Here is a 22380-nt window from a genome sequence, read left to right as displayed (position 1 = left end):
CAGGTAGGTAGAGGTAAGTGATGAAAATCTTGGTTATTGCAGTAGAGTGGATGGGCCAGATTGAACAGATCCTTTGTCAACTCCCGTCGCTGATGGCATTTGGCTGGGAGACGGACAAAGGTACGTGACCGCCAATACTCCGAAGGGATGTCGGGCCAAGGACAATAAGGTGTTAGCAAGTCCTTGACCGGGAAGGACAACTTGTGTCCGGACATCACCTCCGGAAAGGTCAGGTTCCCAACACTGTTGGACACTAACCTTGCCAGCCCGATGGTGAGGGGCTCGGTTTCACATAGAAAATGTGTCCATGCATTGTTGGCATATTGGGGCACGCAGAGGTATCGCTTGAGGAACTTGGTGTAGGTGGCATCGGCGGATTTGAGGGCGGATTGGGCGGAGTTGGGAAACCAAAGGTGTAGGCCGTAGAGAAAAATTGGGGTGACGTAGATCCGGAAGAGTTGAAGGACTATTGGGAGGGGAAGATTCTTCATGGGAAGTCTATTGCATATGTATCCGATCCTGGCCCTGGCCTTAGTTATTGTGGATTTGAGGTGATTGGTGAATGAGAGTTGGGTGGAGAAGGTGAAACCGACATAGTTAAAACTATTGACGATTTCAATCGGACTATTGTTAATATGGAAGGAGGTGGGAGGCAGACGACCTTTATGGAAAACCATGGCCTTCGTCTTGATGGTGTTGACTTGAAGGCCGTTCTCTTGGCAATAACCGTGGAGTGCATTGATGGCATTTTGCAATTCCACGGCTGAATTAGCCAAGAGAACCAGGTCGTCTGCATATTGAATATATTGAATAGGAAAATGGTTGATGGTGGGGCCTTGGTGAGTGAGGGCTTCAGGCAGGTCGGATACATAAAGATTGAAAAGAATTGGCGATAGTGGATCCCCCTGCGGAAGGCCAATGGAAGTGAAGTAGCAGGGGGATAGGTCCTCACCAGAACGAATGGAGCATCTGAGTCCCGCATAGATGTTGGACAGCAGGACACAGATTGAACGCGGAACTCCCCACAGTTGGAGTTTGAGGAATAACCGCGTTCGGTCCACCCTGTCGAATGCTTTGGAGAAATCCACAAAGCATCCATACACTCTCCTCTTGTTGCTGATGTTGGAATGCACAATTTCATAGAGGAGAGTGGCTGCCGTGGTGGTTGAGCGGCTTCTCCGGAAACCGAATTGGAACTGGGGAAGGAGATCCCTATCCTCGGCCAATCCGGAGAAGCGGGCAGCTAATAGGGTGGACATCATCTTCAAGAAGGGGTTCTCCAGGGCGATGGTCCGATGGTTGTTTGGAATGTCCCTGGGCCCCTTCTTATGGATGAAGATGATGGCTGACTCCATCCACGCTGGTGGGAAGAAGGAAGAATGGAGGGCGAGGCTGAAAAGATCTTGGAGGAGTGGCTGGGTTTGGATCCGGAGAAGTGAAAGTTGGAAAGGAGAGACCCCAGATGTTGAGGGGGCTTTGCTCTTCATCTTCTTGAAGGCCACGTCCATCTCGGGTTCCGTGAAGGGCTGCAAAAGGGGATGGTGTTCTTCTGGGCAGCCCTGGACCTCCTCCACTACTGTTTCCGATGTTGATGCAAACAGTTCTTGACAGTGGAGGAGGAATTTGCTCACTGGAATTTCCGAGTTGGTGGCGGGCTTTTTGGCACGTTTGTACAAGCCCGCCATCCGGGACGAGGCCGATGAAGAGAGCAGGTTCTCCACTTCCAACCTTTGGTGGGCTGACTCGGCGCTCCTCAGAGACTTGTGATATGAATTACGGACACAAAATAATGTCATATTAAAGGAGATAATCAGTTATATGTACTTAAGCCTTATTCTTCTCCAACCACGGTGTATTTGATCCGGCAAAGGAAAAAAAACAATTGCTCGACGAATGAATGAATTAATGACTGCGTAACTGAGTAGGAACGGATATGAATGAGTGCGAATCGATATTAATGAATGAATCACTTATCTCCATTGTAGGTTGGAGATTTGGCCCGGATATGCCACCGCTGTGGACGAGTATGATGGGGGCTTGAAGCTGGTTTGCGACACCGTCCATCGTGTTCTGAGGACGGACACCGTTCATGACTTGATCAAGGAAATCCATTTTCGAAACATGAAGAGCCGACCTAATTTTTGCCATGCCGTCAAACAAGCCATCATGGGACAAGTGGTGCTGACTAGGTAAGAGTCGGGTAAAAATGGGATTTTAGCTATATCATCAAGACAATTTTTTTACTATTTATCCAAGAAACAACCCAATCATCAGACAAAAGTCATAAATTTCAAAACAATACAAGGAATCATTGTTCACTAATTTACGAAGTTAATTACTCATAATGTTCCTTTGACGGATCCTTCTCATTTCTCAAGGCAATCCCAATGTGAAATGTGTATATATTCCTTGCATCCAGATACAACAACCGAACCTACCGGATAGACGATGTGGACTTCTATGCAAGTCCAGAATCTGAGTTCGAAACCTCCCGTGGAAAGACTACTTACTTGGAGTACTACAAGCGTCAATATGGCATCGACATTGCCGACACGAAGCAAGCTCTCTTGATTTCCAAGCCCAAGAAAACGGATGAATGGAACAAAGACATGGTCATCTGTCTTGTGCCTGAATTGTGTCATTTGACCGGCCTGGATGAGAACCTTCGGAAAGACCATAGGGTAAAACACGCACAGCTCACCCACCTCTCTGAACTTGACTAATCCTCCTTACTTGCAGGCAATGCGCACTGTGGTTAATATAATCGGTTCAACCCCCGCCAAACGCCACAAGGCCCTACAAATGTTCGTGTCCAGTGTCAAGTCCTCCGCGGAGGCCTCTCAAATTCTGTCAGATTGGGGATTGGAATTGGCTGATGCCGCCTTGAGTGTTGATGGCAGATGCATGAAGGGAGTCGGTCTCCTCTTTGGAAACTCCTCAGTGTAAGTCTTCCTGGGTTTGATCTCTATCTGGTAGTGGGTCCCATTTGGTCGTCCAATATGTTTGATCTTTTCTATGCCTGATATTATAGGCGGAAAGGAATCTGCGGCGACTTTGACCGAGCTCTGCAAGGCGAGCAAATGATGTCAGGGGCCAAGTTGAAGAACTGGTTGATCATTGGAGATCGCCGAGACACCAGAGAGATTGAAGGGTTCATCTCGGTAAGTCGCATCCTTCATATTTGCGTTTCTAGGAATGGAATACAGATCGATATTTCTTTTTAGACTTGGCATAAGCAATGCGACAAATTGGGTATGACCATCTATGATCCGAGGACAATTCTTCTCAACCAGGATCGCACTGACGAGGTGGTCAAAGTGATTCATCGTGAGCACCAAAACCATCCTCTGGAGATGGTCTTGGTTGTGGCTCGAACCAAACGTGCAGACAGGTAAGCAAAATATCCTTCTCTATCTTTTTTATTTGTCTTTTAGTTGCACGAATTAGATTGATGATCGGGCAATGATAATCATACAAAATTGCATTGATTTATGCCGCAGGTCATTTCTAGAATAGGATAATCTAGCCACCCAAAAAGGTCAAGTTAAACGTAGAATTGGCAAACCAGAGATCCAAATAACTTTTTTTAGAAGGAGAAAATAATGAAGGGATATGTGAACACTACTAACTTATGACTTCAGATTTTTGGAAACTCAGACGTGTGGTCTATTTGTAATTGAAATTGCAATCGCATTGAGGTGTAGTTTAATTCAATCGATGACATTTTAACGCAAAGTAATCGCAACCGATGAACCTTTTGTGGTCAATATCCCTAACACGTTCATTCTTGGGGAAAATTTCAATTTTCTACCTTTTTCATGCGAACATAATAAATATGTATTTAGTGTAGTTTTTTGTTCGGCTACTCTTGATTCCGCTACTATTTTCTCACCGATTTCGCAAACAAAAAACGAGCTTTGAAAAAGCAATGACTATAAAAGATATTTGAGCTACGTACATGCACTATTGTCTAACAAGGTCAATGTCATATCGATTTCCTGTTCGTTTTCAAAAAACCGAAAAAATCGCAATACCAGTATTAACACCCCATGATGGTTAAAAAATTAAGGTGGAAAAACTACTGACCAATGATACGTCAAATGTAACATTTTTCAAATGGCCGTACTTTTTGGTCCCGTTAAAATTATATTTTGAAATTAAAAAGATATGAGATTTCAAGTTTAGGGGTTCACAATTGCTTCCTGGTTTAGAAAATTTCTCAAAACTAAACACTTATTTTTACCGAATTAAAAATTAAGGTTTTGCTAGCGTGTTCATTCTTACTTAAACAAATCTGCTCCCATGTGAATAGATAGGTCAAAATTTGACGACCTTTTACAATCGATATTTTTTTTTCTTTTAGCTTATAATAACCTTTTATTCTTACCTGTTTTCCGCGAGGGTAAGGTATTGTTTGGCAGTACTTGCAATTCGCAGCTATTTTGATTGCACAGCAAGTTTCATCACGCCAGTTTTAAAAACTAAAATCAAGTCCATTAGCCTCTTTCACTTCAATTCAGACTAATAGGCTTTTTACCCTCCACGAAATATGGTTTACGTACTGCACTTCAGAGGGCGCTTTGTGAGTCAGCCTCTACCACATAAAGGGCCAATTGGGCCGATTCCTCTTTTTTTTATTATAGTGCGTTGGTGTTGTATTTTGGCTAATTCTATCAAAACCTTATGCAAAATTAGTGACCTGGGTCACATAATGTGTGGAAAAAAAAATCGCTTTCATGGCATGTCACAAGTAGTTATTTAGCAAACTCCCGTCTCTCTTCCCCATTTTTTTTGGGCTGTAACACGTTGCCAAAAAGGGCCCTTATGAATGCGAAACCGTGAGTGCCGTAAGGTCATCCACTAACTCGACTTTTCACTTTTTAACAGATATGGTGCCGTTAAGAAAACGTGTTTGGTGGAATTGGGCATCCCATCCCAATTTGTCTTAACCAAGAGCATTTCCAATGGCCGCAATCAAATTCAGGTGGTTCAGAAGCTCGCCATCCAAGTGAATGCCAAATTAGGTGGAGCCAATTGGGGCATATCCAGTCCATTTGTAAGTATCTGCGCTCCAACCTCATATCAGTAATGAAGTCATTGAAAATTAGGTGCATTTTTGTATTCAAACAGAGTAATGCGATGGTCATTGGAATTGACGTCTACCACAATGCCGATGGCGGCAAATCTTGGTCAGGATTTGTGGCTTCTCTGAATCGAACGTTCACTTGTTGGTTTTCGGATTCTCGTCAGCATCAGTACGAAAACGAGATCATGAACAACATCTCCGACATCTTTGGAAGAGCTCTCAAAGCCTACTATGAGGTTTGCATTCCTGAAACAATCGCCAACTTGTGAGCTGAGCATCCGCTTACTAGACCCATGTCCTCTTATCAAATCTAGCTTAACAACCAATATCCTGATAAGATCGTTGTCTATCGGGATGGAGTGGGGGATAGTCGCTTTGAAGTTACTGAGACCCTGGAAATCGAACAAATGAGATCCACTTTGAAGAGGATCGCCCCTGAGAAGAAGGTCCAAATCACTTTTGTCATCGTTTCCAAACGGATCAAGACCCGCATGTTCTTGATCCAAGGGGTGAGAACAAAGATCAACAACCATCTGACTAACAACCTATCATATAAACATGATAAATTTCATAGGACACACACGATAATCCGCCACCGGGAACAGTTCTGGATCACACGGTGACCAGACGCCAACAATTCAACTTCTACTTGGTGTCCCAAAAAGTGACCCAAGGAACAGTTTCTCCCACGCATTACACGGTTCTTTTGGATGAGCTTGAGCTGGGTCCGGATCGTGTTCAAAGACTCACTTATATGCTTACATATTTGTATTACAATTTTACCGGGCCAGTGAGGGTTCCTGCGCCTTGTTTGGTAAGTACATACATACAGTGTGTTTCCTGTCTTGGCAGGGTGTTACTAGAGGTGGGATACTTGTGGTGACCTACAAGCCAAGTAAACGTCAGTGCTTATATGTAGAAATTTCCCAAGTATACAAAAAATCTACTGTTCCTGAAAACAAACGAAAAGAAAACACAAATAAATATCTTTTAAGCTCGAAAGTACGGTTCCTGCTAGCACGTTAATGAGCAAACATGTGGTATTTTTAACGAGCACTTATTTTCAGGATAAATGACCTGGAACTGGACTCGATTTTCTACCAAGGAATCCTGTAGCTCAAAATCATAAAAATATGCTCTGGCGCAATCATATAAAAGACCCAATATATTTCAAATTCTTTGGTAGTTCCTCTTGTATTTAATGTATTCTTTTTTTCATTTTCAGTACGCGCATAAGGTGGCCAACCTTTGTGGAGAATTCCTCAAGAAGCAAGTCCATACATCTCAAAAAACGAATTTGTTTTATTTGTAAAGTGTCAATTAAAGGTGCAAATGCCTAATAAACGCCCAATTAATCAAAAAAAGCGGATGAAATCAATCAGCCAAACATCGAATCGTGAAGTGCTTCAATATCCTTCTTTTTGTTGATATCACGCTTCCGTTGCTTCTTCATCTCCTCGTAGTTCGGGTCGTCTGTGGGTAATTCAAACCGACAAAGCGGACAAGAACTTGTCTGAAAGTAAGAAAGATCAGTTATTGTCAGTTCCTCAAGCGTATATTTATGTAGAGCTACAATTGGACCAGATAGTTTGAGAAATGGAAGGGTGGGGGGCGGAAGAATTGATTAGAAAACCGAACTTCAGTCTAGCTCTTTAAGAGTCAACACTGACTCAATTTGGTCCAAATTGAACAACAATGAATTAATACCGGGTACGCCATATTATAATCTAAATATTGATTTAAATGGTGTCAATGAAGTAGAAATCATTTGAAATGAGTCGAAGAGCTTAAGACAAAAAATTGAAGTTGGAAGGCATACATTGAAGCATTATGTTTCATAAAAAACGCCTTTGACCGTCACGCAGGGCTAGAGTCTGGGTGAAAAGTTGGCGAAAATCTTTTTAAAGTACCCATACTCACGCACTTCTAGAAATGTGGACTGCAAATGGAAGCAAAAATTTCCTATCTCCTAAAGTGTTCACTTTTTTGTCCAAATATGAGCCAATAACTAAGCTTGGGGAACTCAGGAGACGTGTCCAAAGTTATGTAGTAAAGATTACATAGAGTTCGAATTTTCAGCATGCTCTTGGTCAGCTACATGAGCTTTTGGCAACAAAACTTTGAAATTAAACACTTTGATATGATATTGTATCTGATCGAAAAATAACCTACCTGCAATCAAGGAGATCTGCATTTCTTATTTGATTACTTTTATTCAAAAAGTTACTCGATGACCAAGAGTAGGCCAATTTGGCAGGATGCTTGTTTGCAGTCCATATTTCTAGAAGTTTGTGACATAGCAGCCCAGGTCTCACCAACTGACGCCTTCAGCTTACCCATATTGCTGTGGATGGTGGCACCAGCCTTGGTCTCCACATGCCCCCAGATGCTGAAATCTAGGGAATTCAGGTTAAGGCTGTTTGACGGCCAAACTAATTTGAACCTCATTGCTCTGGAGTCCAACCTTTGTTTAAGATAGGTCTAGACATGAAGAATACTCTGGTGGCGGCATGGAGCTTATTAATATTGTAACCCAAGGTGCGGTGGATGCCAAAACCAATGGCAATTTCAGGGTGGTATCACCTTCCTCAAGTTTGGCCACAAACAGACTTTTAATTTTTAGAAATAGAAGACCGAATACCCGAAACGAAAAAGGGCCCTTTTTCGGTTTTTCAAGAAATTACCGAAAAAATCATCGAAGTAGAAGGAAGTGTGTTGGGTACGTCACTGCGACTGTAAAGTCCTTGCCGCTTGAAAGAGCACGTCATTTTGTCATTCATATATGCACTATTGCTTGCTTTCAAATGTAAAGTAAACATTGGTTTCAGACCATTACAAAACCTGGTGCCATGGTTCTGCAGTTTTACCCATTTCTAGTTGACTTAGATATGGAGGACCATTTCATCTTTGCCAAAAAAAATCTTGTTTACAATTGTGCTACATGCCACCACCAAAAGCAACCGGCAACAGACATATGGCTTTTTCAACAATATTTGGAAAAAAGGCATATCTGGCACTCCCTAAACTTTAATACAATGGACTTTATAAAGGCGATTTAAGGAAATAAAAGCCAGTGCAATTGACCAGGGCATCTCTTTCACTCTATGAAATAAGATCATAAAGAAATCAGGATTTTTAACAAGCACCACAACTTCCAATTGTCAAAGACTTCGATTTTTCTCTTAACTTTAGCTAAATATGGAATAGAAGTCTCCATGAGATAGGCCAGGGAGGAGAATCAAACCAGCAACCTCTCACATGAAAGAAAACTTCTCTAATCACTGCACCACATCTCCCCCTTTATAAGGGTGTCTTCCAAAGGCAAGATTCAAACTAACATCCTCTGGGGAACTGTGCCTCCTTGATTACATCAGACAACTCAGCTTTTATATACATGTATCATGAACTAGAAAGTATTTATGTGAAGAGTTCTTTCTGAGCATACTAAGCTTGGGCATTGAAATATCCTTTCAGCGAACATAAATCATATTTTCCTTGTAAAAGGCTGGTCTTGGATAACAAAACCATAAATACATTGATATTGACATTTCTGTCTTTCTTTGTCTAAATTATTTTTCTAGTGTTAAACCCCAACCTTTAGTTGGACATTTACTGGTTATGGACCTTAAGGAGTGCTTGAGCCCGATGAATAGGCGGGAAATAGATTGAACAATTTTTCGGTTCTCCGGTGCTGGCAGATTTTCGATAAACCGAATGAAGAGTTTTCCCGATTTTTCGAAAAATGTTTTATTCAAAAAAAGAAGTCTAGCCACAACCCTCTTCCGCACTTGTTGCATGTTTAAGAGGCTATGTTGTCTATTTTTAAATTTAGACCGGTAATATGCTCGACCATGGTTGGTAATGATCACATGCAAGCTATGTCAAGAAGAGGAAATTTAGCCAGACCTCCCATGGACGCAGTGTAGACGATAATATGGCGCACCCGGTAGATGACAAAAAAATCCTGTTCCAAAGTGTAGAAAAAATGATAAAGGTTTCCATCAGATCAGAGCAGGTTAAAAATTTCTTTGAAACTGCACAATCTTCAACCGGCCCAATGTCACCGAAAGACTGACTAGAGCGTGTGGTGAAATCAAACCGTGGGCAAGCTGAAATCAGCATGCAACGTACGAACCGCAGCTCCCACGATATGAGCACGTAATGTACTAAATCGAATTATTGGATAAAAAGCCATTTTTGGTCAATTTCATTATAAATAGAGGATCCCCTTGCTAATCGGTTTTAAAGCGCACGAATGGTGTTATTATGAAAGCAAAGCGTGGATTTTGATTTTTTTTTTTTAAGTAAACATTCATATTCACTTAATCCGCAACTAAAATGTATTAGTAAGGGAGCCCCCACCAATCACTGGCTTACCTTTTTCAGCCAAGGAAGGATGCACTCAGGATGAAACTTGTGCTTGCAAGGAAGCACGTTTATCAAGTCGTCTTGCTCGCATTTTTTCAAACAAATCGGACATTCAAACTCATCACCTAAAGGTGAAAGCATGATCAAGCATGTTTTTTAATGGCTTTTTATGGTTAGATAATTGCTTCTGGAACTATATGACAAAAGGTTCTGTTCTCCTTACATTCATTCCTGATCATTTTTTCTTCCATATCTTCTTCCAAGAACTTTTTGGAAGTGGGAGGCGGAGGTCGGTCGGAGAAAATGGCTGCAAATTCATCCTAAAAATCAAATGAAAGAAATCCAAATGATTTTACGTTTTAGATGAACCTCCGTTTAGTTTTAAGCGGGATTTTGATAGTTATTTGCAAACAATATCAAGCTTCAATTTGAAAAGCCCATAAAATATGTGAATACTTTTAAAAATAATGGTCATGTATCGCGTGCTTGCTCGTGTACTGCTTGCTCTGTCATGTGATTCATTAGTTCTGTCATCCACTCACTTGAATCACATGACAGAGCAAGCAGTACACGAGCAAGCACCGCTACAGTCAAGTGAGTATTTCGGTCCAGTATTTTTTTCGGTCTAAGAGGTTTTCTTGTTTCGGTTAGACCTGTTATGTATTTGAAGTTGATCTTATGACTGCAATAACATTTCAAACAATTGTAACCAATTACGAATGAACTCAAACTAATGGCTATAAGTTAACAGGGGTCTCCACCTAAAAGTTTCTAGCAATTATATCAAATTCAACTCCCTTTTTTCTCTTTGAGAAAGCCAGCAAAAAGGGAGATGCATTTGAGCTTGCTTGTTGAGAATCATGGGTTTGATCCAACCAAAACCTCAAATCATTTAGTGAACAAAAGTGCCCTAAGCAATAACACTAGACTCCAGAAGAGAATCAATTGTTTACTATAACATCCATATCACCTAAAAAGGTGTCCTTATATCATTGCGATAAAAAAATTATCTTTCTTAATTTTAATTGAAATAAAGAAATTCAATGGATAACCTTGTAAGTGTGCCTAACATTTTGCAATTTCTTTCAATATGCCGGTTTGTTCAAGCAAACTGTAATCTGATAATGAACTAAGAAGGTAGTGCAGTGATAGAAATACACCAATAATGACAAGTGGATCACACAGCAAGTTGGTTATGATGTTTGTCTAAACTCTCCTTTCATTAAAATGAAAATATCTCTGGCCGGGCGAGGTGCACCCTCCGACCCAAACATCCCAAAGAAACAAGCAAAAAGCAGCAAAATTCATTCTTTCGTACAAATGTCGTGGTAGTGAGTGAGGGGGACTTTAAAAGCCGGTTTTCAGGTCTCGCCACAGCACTTGGGGTTGCTAGGGGATCAAGTTCTCAACCCAAAGATACACTTCACCTGTGGTCGATTCCATTCGTACTCATGACCAGTCGTCTGAGTTCTTCTAGCTATGGCAAGTCTCAATCTACCCAAGACCGTGAATATTAGCGATGACTTTGAAGGCTTCAACAAGGATGCCTTTTGCATCCAGAAGCACTATCAAGAGTCTATTCACAAGGTGCTAGTTCCCCATGGTATGATCCAGGACCGAATCACCAAGTTGGCCAATGACATCTTCACAGATTCCCGAGAAACAGGTAGATATTCCATGTGTAATTGTACTACATCTCGATTCTTCCACATTCGAAAATTTTATTGTAAAACGATGTACGAAATGGGCCTGCTTTATTGGACTTCTATTGGATTGTCGGCTTGTTGTCAGGGAACGGTAAATGCCCATTTGTGTGTTCGATGACCCAATTGTCATGAAACGTACCAATCAAGTTTGCTAATTAGCTTGTCTAGAGTTGATTTTTTTATATCGAATATGTGATTCAGTTTGTCAATTTTCCAAAAGGTTCGTACCTTCGGCCCCAATTATGGATCCATCACTTTATTTTGCATATTAGCATTATTGTTCTTTTTTAACTAAGATTCTTTATTGATTTCGTGACTTGATATGAATCGGTTATTCAAGTGAGAAACCGACACGGGGGTAACAATCAATGTATTCATCCCACTTCTGACAAAAAAAACCAAATTTGCAAATACTTATTTTGAATTGTAGGTTTTTAACGTATCAAATAAACTTTATTTTTTTCCAAAAAGGGATGGACTCGCTGGTTACTCTATGTGTACTAAAAGGAGGATACCGGTTCTTCGCTGATCTCCACGATAAACTCAGTATCATTAACAGCAGTCATAACTCCGGAGGAAGCATCTACATGACGGTGGATTTTATTCGTCTGAAGAGTTACGAGAACACGGATTCCACTGGTGACGTCAAAGTCGTTGGTGGCTACAACTTGGAGACACTCAAGGGTAATACCTACCATGAACAAATAAGAAAGTGGATATGGAGGATGAGGATAACATTGGTATTCTGTATCCTCATCAGGTTATTCTACTGATGCTACGATCTCTATTACAAAACGTGAACACACGTAAACAAACGTGTGGCAATTAAGTTTTTAAATGTAACTTATTAAATAAATGTAACTTCGAACAACTCAAATAAAACTTAATTTAGGAGTAGGCCGCGGAATCTAAATCTATGAGAGGTGTAATTTGTTATTGAAATTTCTGAATATCATCGCCTGAAATGTGATAAATTAGAATTACTTTGATTTCAAATGTAATTTTTATGGAAAAGTAACTGTTATCACATCGCAGGTCTGGTAGAACATTAAAATTCATTTACCTTCACATTCTGCGCCCTTCAAAACAGGTAATCAATCAGCTGGTTATTAATTTTTTCTTTGATTCTGCTCTCACGAACTGAGATCTACTAGTTTTTAATTCTATTAAACAAAAAATCTGATAACAGATCTCAACATGTTAGCCCACAATCATGAGAATAATTCATATTTTGACAATATTATTTTCAGGCAAAAATGTTCTTGTGGTAGAGGACATTGTCGACACAGGGCGCACAATGAAAAAGCTTTTGGAACTGTTGACCAAGTGCGACCCAAAGTCGGTGAAGGTTGCGTGTCTCGCGAGGAAGCGCACTCCGCTTAGCGACGGATTTAGGCCTGATTATGTGGGCTTTGAAGTGCCTAATCACTTCGTCATTGGATACAACTTTGATTACAACGAGAACTTCAGGGACCTCATGCACATCTGCCAAATCAGTCAGTCGGCCGTTGAGAAGTACAAGTCTCATAACGAATGAACTTACCTCTCTCCATGCTCCAGTATCCACTAGAAGGCGAGCAAAATCCATGAAGTGATTAGGAGCCTCACCTTGCCTCAGAGGTTCGCAATCGTGTTCGTCAAAGTAACTCGCCATAATCTGGGGGAAGAAGAGCAATGATCTGTTATTTAATGTTTAGAGAATGATCGTTTTTTAGTCAATCGTTACCTCCACCAGAAAACATGCATGGAGTCCAATTGAACAGGACTCCTCGCAAGTTTGATTTGGCTCCTAATGATTGAATTCTCATAAGAGAGTTCGATTAAAAAAGCGCTGACTTTATGCGTAGTTATTTTATTGAACAGTTGTATTGTATCACATTCAACAGCCGTAAATTTGGAGGGAGTTATTTACTTAAATCGACTAGTTCTACATCTACATTATGGTCAAGAGCGAAATGAGATCCTTCTTCAAAGAGTGGAGGCTCCGTGGGATGAGGGTGAAAGCCAGTTTGTCTGTAAGGAATGATATGACATTGGATTAATATGGCTCACAAATGTTGACTACAACTATGTATGCAAGAAGAGTATCTCTCTGAGGGTTTTGGATGCAATCAAAAGCAAATTTCGGAAACACTGAATTCTCTTTTGATCATGTTAGATTATGCCTCGATTGTGGCGCAGCCTGATTAGCCTGTGAAGTTCTCAAAGTTTTGTTAAACTCTCCTCAAACTTCTTCTGTTACGTATTGGTGGTGAGATCGAAAAGAGTATGACAAAAGTAAAAAAAAAAGAGCTGTTCAGATGCCAAGAAGAAAAAGAGCACACTTTATGATGACGTGAAGAATATTAATCAAATAATTGGCAACGAACCTGCAGCAGGATATGAGCTCCATCCCTGTGGCCGTGAGAGTGAAGAAACCAGTCTCGTTGAACTTAGGGGCACAAACGATAGCTATGGCTTCGTTCAAGAGAGCTTGGTACCCAAAATGCATGTGCAAGTCCACCGAACTGAGAAAGGCCGTCTGTGTTGGATGCGTGTGTATCTGAAGGACATTAAAACGCTCTTGCTCAGTTCAATATGAATCAATAAATGTCTGAGGAATCTTGGCTTGAAGTATGAAATACCTTCTCATACAAGTTTCTAAAGCAATAGCGAAGTTGAACGTAAGGGTTCATTCATATCTGATCACGCGTTCTTCTAACACTTAAATGTGACTAATGTGCTTCATAACTTACCCAACCCAGAGTGAGAAGGTCGTGTTTGTCCAAATAATCCCACATGTCCTCCTCCCCTTCTGTGTCAAAAGAATCGGCTTTGCCTACAAAATCAACGGCAAACATTTTTATGATGAATCCAAGTCTGGGAGAATATGCTCAGATTACCTGTTTGAGCCGGACAAATCACGTGGGTGATTCTTAATTCGTTATTGGCCATGATTCCGGCCAAGAAAGCGCCCGTTTCCTTGCCCTGCGACGTGTTCTTCTGAGCAAAGGACAAGAACTTGGCCATGACCGCAGTGGGAATGCTCAAGTTCCGTAACGAGCCCAGTCCCTTGGACAGCTTGGGCTTACTGGCTCGATTTGGGATCACTGGCGTAGATTGCGACCCTATTTGAGAGCGTGACACTTAATTAGCGTGTGCAGAGAGGGCCAATGCAACTCATTGCAATCAGACATACTTTTGAGTAAACCAATTGTATTTTTAAAACATTACAAGAAGTAACTGCAACTGAAATAACTCTTGATGAAAGGTACAATAATCGCAAGATTAATTAAGTGATTACATTTACTGTACATTGATATCTCCTGGAAAGGGAATATATTTGATTTATTTAGGGATTAGGACAACTGCAAGAACACTCTTTGGTCTGAAAATGTATTCCAATTACCTGACAAATACATTTCTTTCAAGGAGTTAGTTAATAAAGCGGCCAATCTATCCCACTTTGATTAAAGCCCTTACGCTTATCATTTCCATGTCAAGCAAGTTGTTATCGCAAATTGTTCCATTAGATGATCAATAATGTTATTGGAGAGCAATCTAAGTTAAGCCCAAAACATGCAGCTGCAAGTTCAAAGAGTTCTAAATCTTATTTACTAAACCAATCCTAAGAAAGGGACTCATAGAAATTGGAGATAGGAATAGAAGCGATTGGTTTCGGTCCAAGCTACTCTAGAGTTCCCTCTTAAAATACCGTGAGTTAGTAGTACTAAAAACCTTTAAAATCATCCCTCATTGAAGTGTATGATTCCAGTTGTACGGTATTTTCGCTTCCCTACTCTGTCCATATTACGAGAAGTCCACGAATACGAGCATCAGTGTCCACGCGAAAGACACCTGATCTTACCATTATCTGGAATTCCCATCCGGTCATTGGACAAAGGCTTGGAAGATCGATCTGGCGTCATTGGGACCACATCTTCCGTACTCAATTGACTCCTTCGCAACGCTTCCTGGGTCTGCTCAATCTCGTGCTCATTCTCCATCTGGAGCTGCATATACAGGGCCATCTCTCGGTCCTTCTGTTCTGTTTTGGACCTTTCTTTCTCTTGATGGTAACTCTGAGCGAGCTCCTCCTTGGACTTCTTGTCATTCTCCTCGTCCAACCTCTTTGAGAAGGAGCCATAAAATCGAATTGGGAGTCAAACTTGATCGGAATGGATGCAGCAAGATGAACTGGGAACCTTACCATTTGTTCTAATTGTTGGAGTCGCTTCAGACTCTGTCGTTTTTCTTCTTCTTTCAGCCAAGTCTCGTATTCCTGAGCAAACTCGCGAAGTAATAGGGCCTTAATTTTCTCGCATCGCGCCATGATCTTTTGAGTGGGCTCTTTGGCTTTTAGCTTGCTCTTGTTGTCGGCTCGCTTGAATTCGGGATGCTCCCTGATCTGTAACGTTTAAGCGACGAAAAGGTTACCTTTTCATAAGCATTCCTTGGCGATGTTTGAAATCGGCAAAAAGAAGAGAGATATGATGAGTACAGACAAACAGTGTGAGCATTTATTGGCATTTTTGACAAGAATAAGCTTCCTTAGCTTTCAGGGTATATAGGGTAAGCCAATGAGTTATTGATGCTCATTTTGAAGCGAGCCTTCGTTTTTATCTCTAAAATCAAGATACTTCATAACCCTTAATTTCATGAAAATATAATCTCTACGAAAAGAAAATCAAGTAATGACCACATTGATGAAATGTTTGTTTTCATCTTGAAAATACAACTTAAAAGACGATACTCGTCAGTATTTTGTTTCTTCTGCCCTTGAAGCACCTCTTCTGGCACCCAAATATTTTTTCCATTCCTTTTTCTCCCCCCGAGCTAAAAACCAGCACTTACCAATTACCAGTTATCCGTCTTTCCGAAACAAAAATGATTTATATCTTGGGCCCCAAAATGTATTTTTTTAACCCTTTTTTCTAATTGAAGAAGCACTTATTCGCCTGACACTTTTCTTCAGAAACATAAACTACATTCAAAGTTGCCTGAAAAGTTTGCCAAATATTTCAAATCATTAATAAAACTTGGTTGTCTTTTAATATTTTGAAGGGTTGAAAACAAATGCAATCTAAAATAGATTTCATTTTTAGAGTGTAATTTTGCTTTCAGGTCATTACGAATGCCTAGGGGTCGGAAAGATAATTTTAGGCTAAGTTAATTTTTTTAAAAACTATTTTGGTCATTTTGAAGGAAATAACTTTTTCGCGAATTTGACCATAAAGTAACCTAAAAACCGACGATTTGGGGGAATTTGAAGGGGTTTTGGCATGTTTCGGTAACATCTAGAAGAAATGCATTCCAAATGAATTTTTTTAAAATAATTTTTTTTCCGGAAGAAACTCGGGCAAGGTTTCCATCTCTAACAAGGGTTTTTTTTTTACCATTTCTTCTTAATAATGTATGTTTTGATTGGCTTTGATAAGTAACTGAAGATATAGCTTACTTTTTTCTTTGAATTATGCCTTAAGTTATATGTTCACAATTGACTTAGATGTTATTGATCTTACAAACCATTCCTAATTTCTTTGTATGAACCCCACTCAGAAGTTGTAGATATGAGTATGCTTTGAAATTCAAGTGTTCTTTGATTTTAAAATAAGATTCTACCCTAAGAGCAAAAAGTTCGTGCAAAATAGTAGGGATACCTTTTTTGCCTTGAAAACCACCCAAATATTTGAACAGTCAAACAAAGTACAACCCTATTACAAATTATTTCTACGTTTTCGGAACATATTTTGGCTGATTTTCACAACCTAAAAACAAACTATGTTGACGTAAATCATGGACTTTTTTTTCAGACCCCTCCTAATAACGTACACGCACAACCGTTGATGATATTCAGGGGACTCACCTTTGATAGAAATAGCGTCAAGTACTTCAAGTACATGATGTATGCGTGTTCGTTATTGCCCTCATTGTAGTAGGTATCGCCCATTTTGAGCATTTCCGACCCTGAGCGAAAATATCTGCAAAATTGTTTTAAACATCATTCAATATTTGCGTTCTCTTTTGCATCACAAATCTCTTACCTTCGAATCGGAACTTGGGGATCAATGGGGAAGTCATTGGCGAAGTCGAAGATGACGGTCAGTCGTTCTTGTGGCGTTTTCATGGTTTTATCGACGAATTTGGAACGGTTTCTGGAAGGAAGAGAACTCATGTACATTTCATTCCAATAGGGAAGATCTCTCCCTCCAGAAACCTAAAATTCCAATTAATCCAATGGATCGATCAACCATTGTCGTCGAGACAGATAGATATTTTCCATATATGAATCAGTTATAATAGCCGACGTTAGGCAGAAAAAAGTTGCAGCTTTTGGCAATCAGAATTTGACTCGATTTAGAGGATCCGTCAACGAAGTCTTGGTATGGTTTGAAGGAAACCGTTTTCACTTTGAACATTTTTTGTTAGTCTGATTGACCAAAACATAATTCGTATTAGAAGGACGTGTAAAGAACCTGTTGGGGATGCAGGTTTATGGTAAAAACAACCAAAACTTACCATTACATTTCCGAGAGCCAAATGTTGAATATTTAGTATCCAAATAAAGGCTTCATAGTTTTTACAAATGTTAAATATATTCTTGTTGCTCAGTGGCGCCACCACAATACCAAAGACAGATATTAAGCAATTGAACTGAAATTGGCCATAAGATTGACATTCATTTCACATCAAAGAAAAAGTATCGCTCCAAACTCCAGGGACATGTTGCAAAGGATCATTTTTAAAGTAAGAGTGTTTCTCCTTAAAAAATACAGCCTTATGTTCTCTGATGCTTTAAAATAGTCAGATCAACTTATCCTACGGTGAATTTCTTTAGAAGCGTTAGCTCCAAATTAAGCGCTTGGACTTTCCAGTATAAAAAATTCATTCACCATTGTGGTGAGCAGTTCCTTGTTCTGAGTAACGTCCAAGCCTTAACTCAAAGGTAAAAGTGTTTCAAAAGGAGCAAAAAGTCTAGTTTTTAAGAGAGACCAGCGTGAGAATTCAGTTCCGTCTTTGGATTTCTCTGTTCATCTAATTTTGATGCCCTTATTGTGATGGGTTAATACGTAGTATAAAGGAAAAAAATGGACTAATCTTAAGACTTGTGAATTTCCTCATTATTTGGTCTAATGGTCTTGTAGAAACCATGATGTTTTGGAAAAAGCCTTATTTGTCCAAGAAAAAAAAAAGACCTCACAGCCCAAAATGAGCAATGAAATTGAGCAAACAAAATGAGCCCAAAACAAAAAGTTTGAAATTTAAAACACAATCTTCAGATTACTGCAACTGTCGTTAGCTCATGGTGGAGTTGGTCTTTGGAAAACCAAGCACAAGTCAGTACTACAAATTTGATAGTTCCTCACCTTCCTGTGCTTGACAATCTTAAGTATACCAATAATTGGCACTATGCTACTCAATAAAAAGACGATAGATGTCTTCAAATGGATAACGGGTGAATTCTATCTTCAAAAAGAATTCTCTTTGTGCGTTATCTCAACAGTTAATGAATTTACAAACGGACAGTCACGTGGTGTTTCAGTCTCTGTTCTCCATTCGACAAGCTCAAGGAAGATTTAAATAATGTTACATGTTCGGTTTCGTCGTCAGACTTTTAGCCTGATTCACGAGAGCAATCAACTTCAGTGCAATTATGCTCAAACCCAAAAATAACACTTATTGGCTACTGTCTCACTAATTCAAGATATGGGAATGCCAACTAATCGGTGGAGGCTAACATGAGTGTAAGACACAATTAGCTACGTGCAGGGGTGGCACAAAGTTCGTGGGACGCAAAATTCAAAACATTTCTTGAGTAAGGTCTCATAAGAAAAATATTCTGCTTTAAGAAATATACCAAATTTCAATTAGAAGGAACGCTATTGTTCCATTTGAACACTTTTTGCACAAATAATTTGATGGTAGGGTCTAGGAACAGGATCCACCAAGGCACGGACTGTCTCAATGGGGATGTCCTTCCATGCTGACTTCACAACAGGCATCTGTTTAGACCATGGTTGACCTTTACTTGGGCAATCATTGAATGCACCAGCCAAGGACACTAGAGCAAGGAAACGTCACTCTTTTGTGATCACTAGAGTCAGACCAAATATGTTTTTACATAAAAAAACATGTCTTGCATATTTTTTTGGAGCCCAAAATAACATTTTTGGGCATTTCCATTCTTCTGCCTCTCTTCTTTTCTTCCTTTTACGCTTCCCCTTGGCTTATGCCGATTCTCCTTGGTAGTTCATAAATGAATACCTGATTTCATATAGGGACCCTAGAGCATCATAATTTCACCAAAGATGTAGAGCGGTTATTCAGTGCGTTTAAACAGATCTTCACTGATCGCCTCCACCAACTGAAGGAGGAAAACTTGGGGAAAATTATTGCTCTATTTTGTTGGTTGGGTGTGCTAGGGTTGGAGTGTGCACCTTGCCTAACCAGCAAAGCCAACCACCACATCGCCCATTTTTGCGAATTGCGATAAGCAGTTTCATGTCCGGTATCAGATTAGTTCTCTGTCTGTAAGTGTAGCTAGCATCTAACAGTTTCTTTGAGAAAGGTCAGGGGGGAGAATCAAACTGGCGACTTCTCTTATGCTAGGAAACTGCACTAACCACTACGCCATCTCTCCTCCCATGAAATCAATTTTATGTTAGGAATAATTAAATGGGACAAAAACAACGAATCAAAAAGTTTTTGGTTAACATAAAATCAACATATTTGGGTTGTTTTAAGTAAAATAAAAATGACATACTTGGGCCAAAAATTCAACATATTTCGAAGGAGCCTAGTGATCACCAAAACTCTCCGCAAATAAGACCTGAACTGTTGGTGCTGATATTTTTGAATTTCAATCTTTAAATTTATTATTTTAAGAAATATGTCACCAATATCATTTGACCGAGCTCATGGTAATGTCGGATTGTATTTGTAATAATATTCTTGGACACTACAAAGACTTTATGGCCACCTTGATTTCATGGTTGGAGTTGACCTGGTTGTGAAGTCCTATAACAAGTCTTTGGATGGCTTCATAATCAATCTTATTCAAAATGTTTCAAAACTTTAAAGTAAACAAGGCTAGTGGATGCTTCAATGACTCAGAAACCAAAACAATGACCCGAAATTTGAATGTGTGATGCCTTTTAGGCTAACGACAACTTTGCTCTCGAACTTTGCGCCAACCCTGTACTTCAATACTCCATTTCGAAAGCCAACTTGTTCGACCCCACCCACTCCCATAATCAAAGAATTGTCTTTTGTTTTTCGCTTAAATACAACGAAAAAAGTGAATTGTTTCATAGAATTCGATCCCAAAAACCTGAATTGCTTCAAAAGAGCCCTTAATAATACACATTGAACACAGTAAGTTTGAGTTATAGCGATAGAAAGATAAACACATCAAAGATCCTTCATTTCAGAGGTAACACTAATACAACCCACTCACCATATATCAAATTAGAGTTACTCTAGAGCTTCTTTCACTTATGCCTTGGGCCGCTCCCAATAGTCTGTTGAGTCACAGTTCTCTGCAGAAGAGGCTCAAGTTTCTCTAAATCTTCTTTGACGCAGAGCTACTTATTTTTACATATATCATCACAGGGAGCTAACTGAGCTAGTGAATTATTTCCGAGGGGAGCTTACACGTATCAATAGTCTTTTGTTGGTCTTTTCAATATCGATAATAAACTTTGAGTGTATTTATTTGCTTTATGAAAGAAATGGGTCGATTCAGGACTGCAATCAAGCACTTCTGGAGGGTGTCAACTTGGGTGTTTCAACATTATTTTGGCTACCCTGATGGCTGGGAGCTGTTCGCTACTGACGGTCAACAATGTTATCGCCAGAGGAGATATTTGAATGATTAGGGATGAATGGGCTTGAAGGCCGCATCAGCTGAAATATGCAGAACAGGCGAATGATTGTGGAATAAATGCATGTTAAGAGAGATAACTTTCTTCCAAGCATCTACACAAAGATAACGTGACAATAAGTAGGAAAATGGCAAACCTTGACAACTTTTATCTTTGCCCGTGATTAATCATTTTTGCTAACTATTTAATATTTGGCTGTATGAAATGATACTTTAGTGATAAAGGAAATCCATGTTTAAAGAAAACCTGATGGAATTTGTTGACTACTACTATTTTCTAAATCTGCACAAGGAGTTCTTGATCTACACTATTGCCCTCCAACGGAAATTGATTGATAAAAATGATGACAAGTATTTTTTCATTGTTATTTTTTATGATGTTGAGATAAAATCAATAATCTTATAACTTTCTAACAGGTTCTTTTTGAGGTTAGAATGTCTGTTTTGTAGAATTGGCATTTCAACGTTCTCCAATTCGCAAAGGTAAGTATGTAGATAAAACCAAAAATCATCTCTGCATTTCCAAATTCTTTTTTTGTCCCTCACCGAGTTGTCTCCACGATAGCCTAGGGCTATCAATTTTTCATTTGATTTTAATGTTACGAGGAAGTCAAAGAAATTTGAGAACCAATAATTGATTTTACGGATCATTGATTTGTGCTGCAAGTAAAATTTGAATGAGCCCTCCAGTCTCCGATGGCCGAAAAAATAAGAAAAAACCGCTAACTGTCAAATTGGCTCAGAACCACAATGGTATTTGCCTAGACAAGCAGGTAAAACAAAATAAATGTCAAAATTCAATGCATACACAGTACGGTTTGGCTGGGAAGGTTGTCTTCGATTTTACTCCCTTGAATAACGTCAGTTGTTCATGAACGCGTTCACTTGACAAGCCTTATTGAACTTATGTCAAAAACAAATCTCCAGTTTGGGGTTACATTTTATGGCTCCTACTTAAGTAGAGAAAACATTGAGCAAGTTACAGTGACTAACTCATTTTCTTTATGGTGAGACAAGCCCTTGGATCGATTCGCATTGCTGACCTGCCGTCCGTCTGTCTGCTTGTAAGTCAGACTTGACGGCCAGGCGAGGTTTAGCCTTCCTCTGGCACAACCAATAAAAAACAAGACAAATATTCGTTTGGACTGTGCTAAAAACAAGACAAATGTTGTTGGGTTACAATGGATTTTTCGGTTTCATCTCTGAGAAAAACCAAGGATTAGGCGCGAATTTGTTACTGCTGCCCTTAGCGAGCACTGGCTGCATCAATAATGGAAAAATGACAAGTGTCCTTTTGAATCACAAATGTTTGATTCAGACGCTAGAACTCAACAAAAGTTCAATGCATACCCCAACGA

The 22380-nt window shown here is 39.7% G+C and overlaps 4 protein-coding genes across 5 annotated transcripts in view; 2 read left to right on the top strand and 2 right to left on the bottom strand.

Moving 5' to 3' along the window:
* LOC131892168 (protein argonaute-3-like) overlaps positions 1 to 6450 on the top strand; it is a 10618-nt gene extending 4168 nt beyond the window's left edge. For both annotated transcript variants that reach the window (XM_059241948.1, XM_059241947.1), the window contains 10 exons: positions 1986 to 2189; positions 2420 to 2681; positions 2740 to 2942; positions 3032 to 3161; positions 3225 to 3391; positions 4888 to 5056; positions 5131 to 5322; positions 5401 to 5595; positions 5661 to 5900; positions 6312 to 6450. In XM_059241948.1, coding sequence (XP_059097931.1) covers positions 1986 to 2189; positions 2420 to 2681; positions 2740 to 2942; positions 3032 to 3161; positions 3225 to 3391; positions 4888 to 5056; positions 5131 to 5322; positions 5401 to 5595; positions 5661 to 5900; positions 6312 to 6398 — 1849 coding nt within the window. In that variant the 3' untranslated portion in view covers positions 6399 to 6450. The remainder of the gene's footprint in view (positions 1 to 1985; positions 2190 to 2419; positions 2682 to 2739; positions 2943 to 3031; positions 3162 to 3224; positions 3392 to 4887; positions 5057 to 5130; positions 5323 to 5400; positions 5596 to 5660; positions 5901 to 6311) is intronic.
* On the bottom strand, positions 6371 to 12865 carry LOC131892177 (E3 ubiquitin-protein ligase RNF181-like). The gene is made up of 4 exons (XM_059241962.1): positions 12704 to 12865; positions 9678 to 9774; positions 9464 to 9579; positions 6371 to 6599 (listed from the first exon to the last, which is right to left on the bottom strand). Exons 1-4 carry the CDS (start codon positions 12812 to 12814, stop codon positions 6465 to 6467), a joined length of 459 nt encoding a protein of 152 aa, XP_059097945.1. The 5' UTR covers positions 12815 to 12865; the 3' UTR covers positions 6371 to 6464.
* Positions 10857 to 13000, top strand: LOC131892175 (hypoxanthine-guanine phosphoribosyltransferase-like). Its single transcript, XM_059241959.1, has 3 exons — positions 10857 to 11120; positions 11632 to 11844; positions 12411 to 13000. Exons 1-3 carry the CDS (start codon positions 10934 to 10936, stop codon positions 12695 to 12697), a joined length of 687 nt encoding a protein of 228 aa, XP_059097942.1. The 5' UTR covers positions 10857 to 10933; the 3' UTR covers positions 12698 to 13000.
* On the bottom strand, positions 12997 to 20748 carry LOC131892173 (STAM-binding protein-like A). Its single transcript, XM_059241957.1, has 9 exons — positions 20597 to 20748; positions 17184 to 17294; positions 17006 to 17120; positions 15350 to 15547; positions 15008 to 15269; positions 14043 to 14267; positions 13896 to 13978; positions 13530 to 13702; positions 12997 to 13173 (listed from the first exon to the last, which is right to left on the bottom strand). Exons 2-9 carry the CDS (start codon positions 17264 to 17266, stop codon positions 13065 to 13067), a joined length of 1248 nt encoding a protein of 415 aa, XP_059097940.1. The 5' UTR covers positions 17267 to 17294; positions 20597 to 20748; the 3' UTR covers positions 12997 to 13064.
* Between the last annotated feature and the right edge of the window lie 1632 nt (positions 20749 to 22380).

Source organism: Tigriopus californicus, chromosome 12 (assembly GCF_007210705.1).
Source record: "Tigriopus californicus strain San Diego chromosome 12, Tcal_SD_v2.1, whole genome shotgun sequence".
Lineage (NCBI taxonomy): Eukaryota > Metazoa > Arthropoda > Copepoda > Harpacticoida > Harpacticidae > Tigriopus > Tigriopus californicus.
This window is presented reverse-complemented; position numbering and strand designations above follow the sequence as displayed.

Excerpts from the sequence above, each read along its gene's own strand:
- LOC131892175 (XM_059241959.1), top strand. The coding sequence starts at position 10,934 with ATGGCAAGTCTCAATCTACCCAAGACCGTGAATATTAGCGATGACTTT. Across the intron at positions 11,121-11,631 it reads CACAGATTCCCGAGAAACAG|GGATGGACTCGCTGGTTACT; the intron begins GTAGATATTCCA and ends TTTTCCAAAAAG. Across the intron at positions 11,845-12,410 it reads CAACTTGGAGACACTCAAGG|GCAAAAATGTTCTTGTGGTA; the intron begins GTAATACCTACC and ends TATTATTTTCAG.
- LOC131892177 (XM_059241962.1), bottom strand. The coding sequence starts at position 12,814 with ATGGCGAGTTACTTTGACGAACACGATTGCGAACCTCTGAGGCAAGGT. Across the intron at positions 9,775-12,703 it reads ATACTGGAGCATGGAGAGAG|GATGAATTTGCAGCCATTTT; the intron begins GTAAGTTCATTC and ends TTTGATTTTTAG. Across the intron at positions 9,580-9,677 it reads AAAAATGATCAGGAATGAAT|GTGATGAGTTTGAATGTCCG; the intron begins GTAAGGAGAACA and ends TTTCACCTTTAG.
- LOC131892173 (XM_059241957.1), bottom strand. The coding sequence starts at position 17,266 with ATGAAAACGCCACAAGAACGACTGACCGTCATCTTCGACTTCGCCAAT. Across the intron at positions 15,548-17,005 it reads TGACGCTATTTCTATCAAAG|ATCAGGGAGCATCCCGAATT; the intron begins GTGAGTCCCCTG and ends TAAACGTTACAG. Across the intron at positions 15,270-15,349 it reads TCCAACAATTAGAACAAATG|AGGTTGGACGAGGAGAATGA; the intron begins GTAAGGTTCCCA and ends TCCTTCTCAAAG.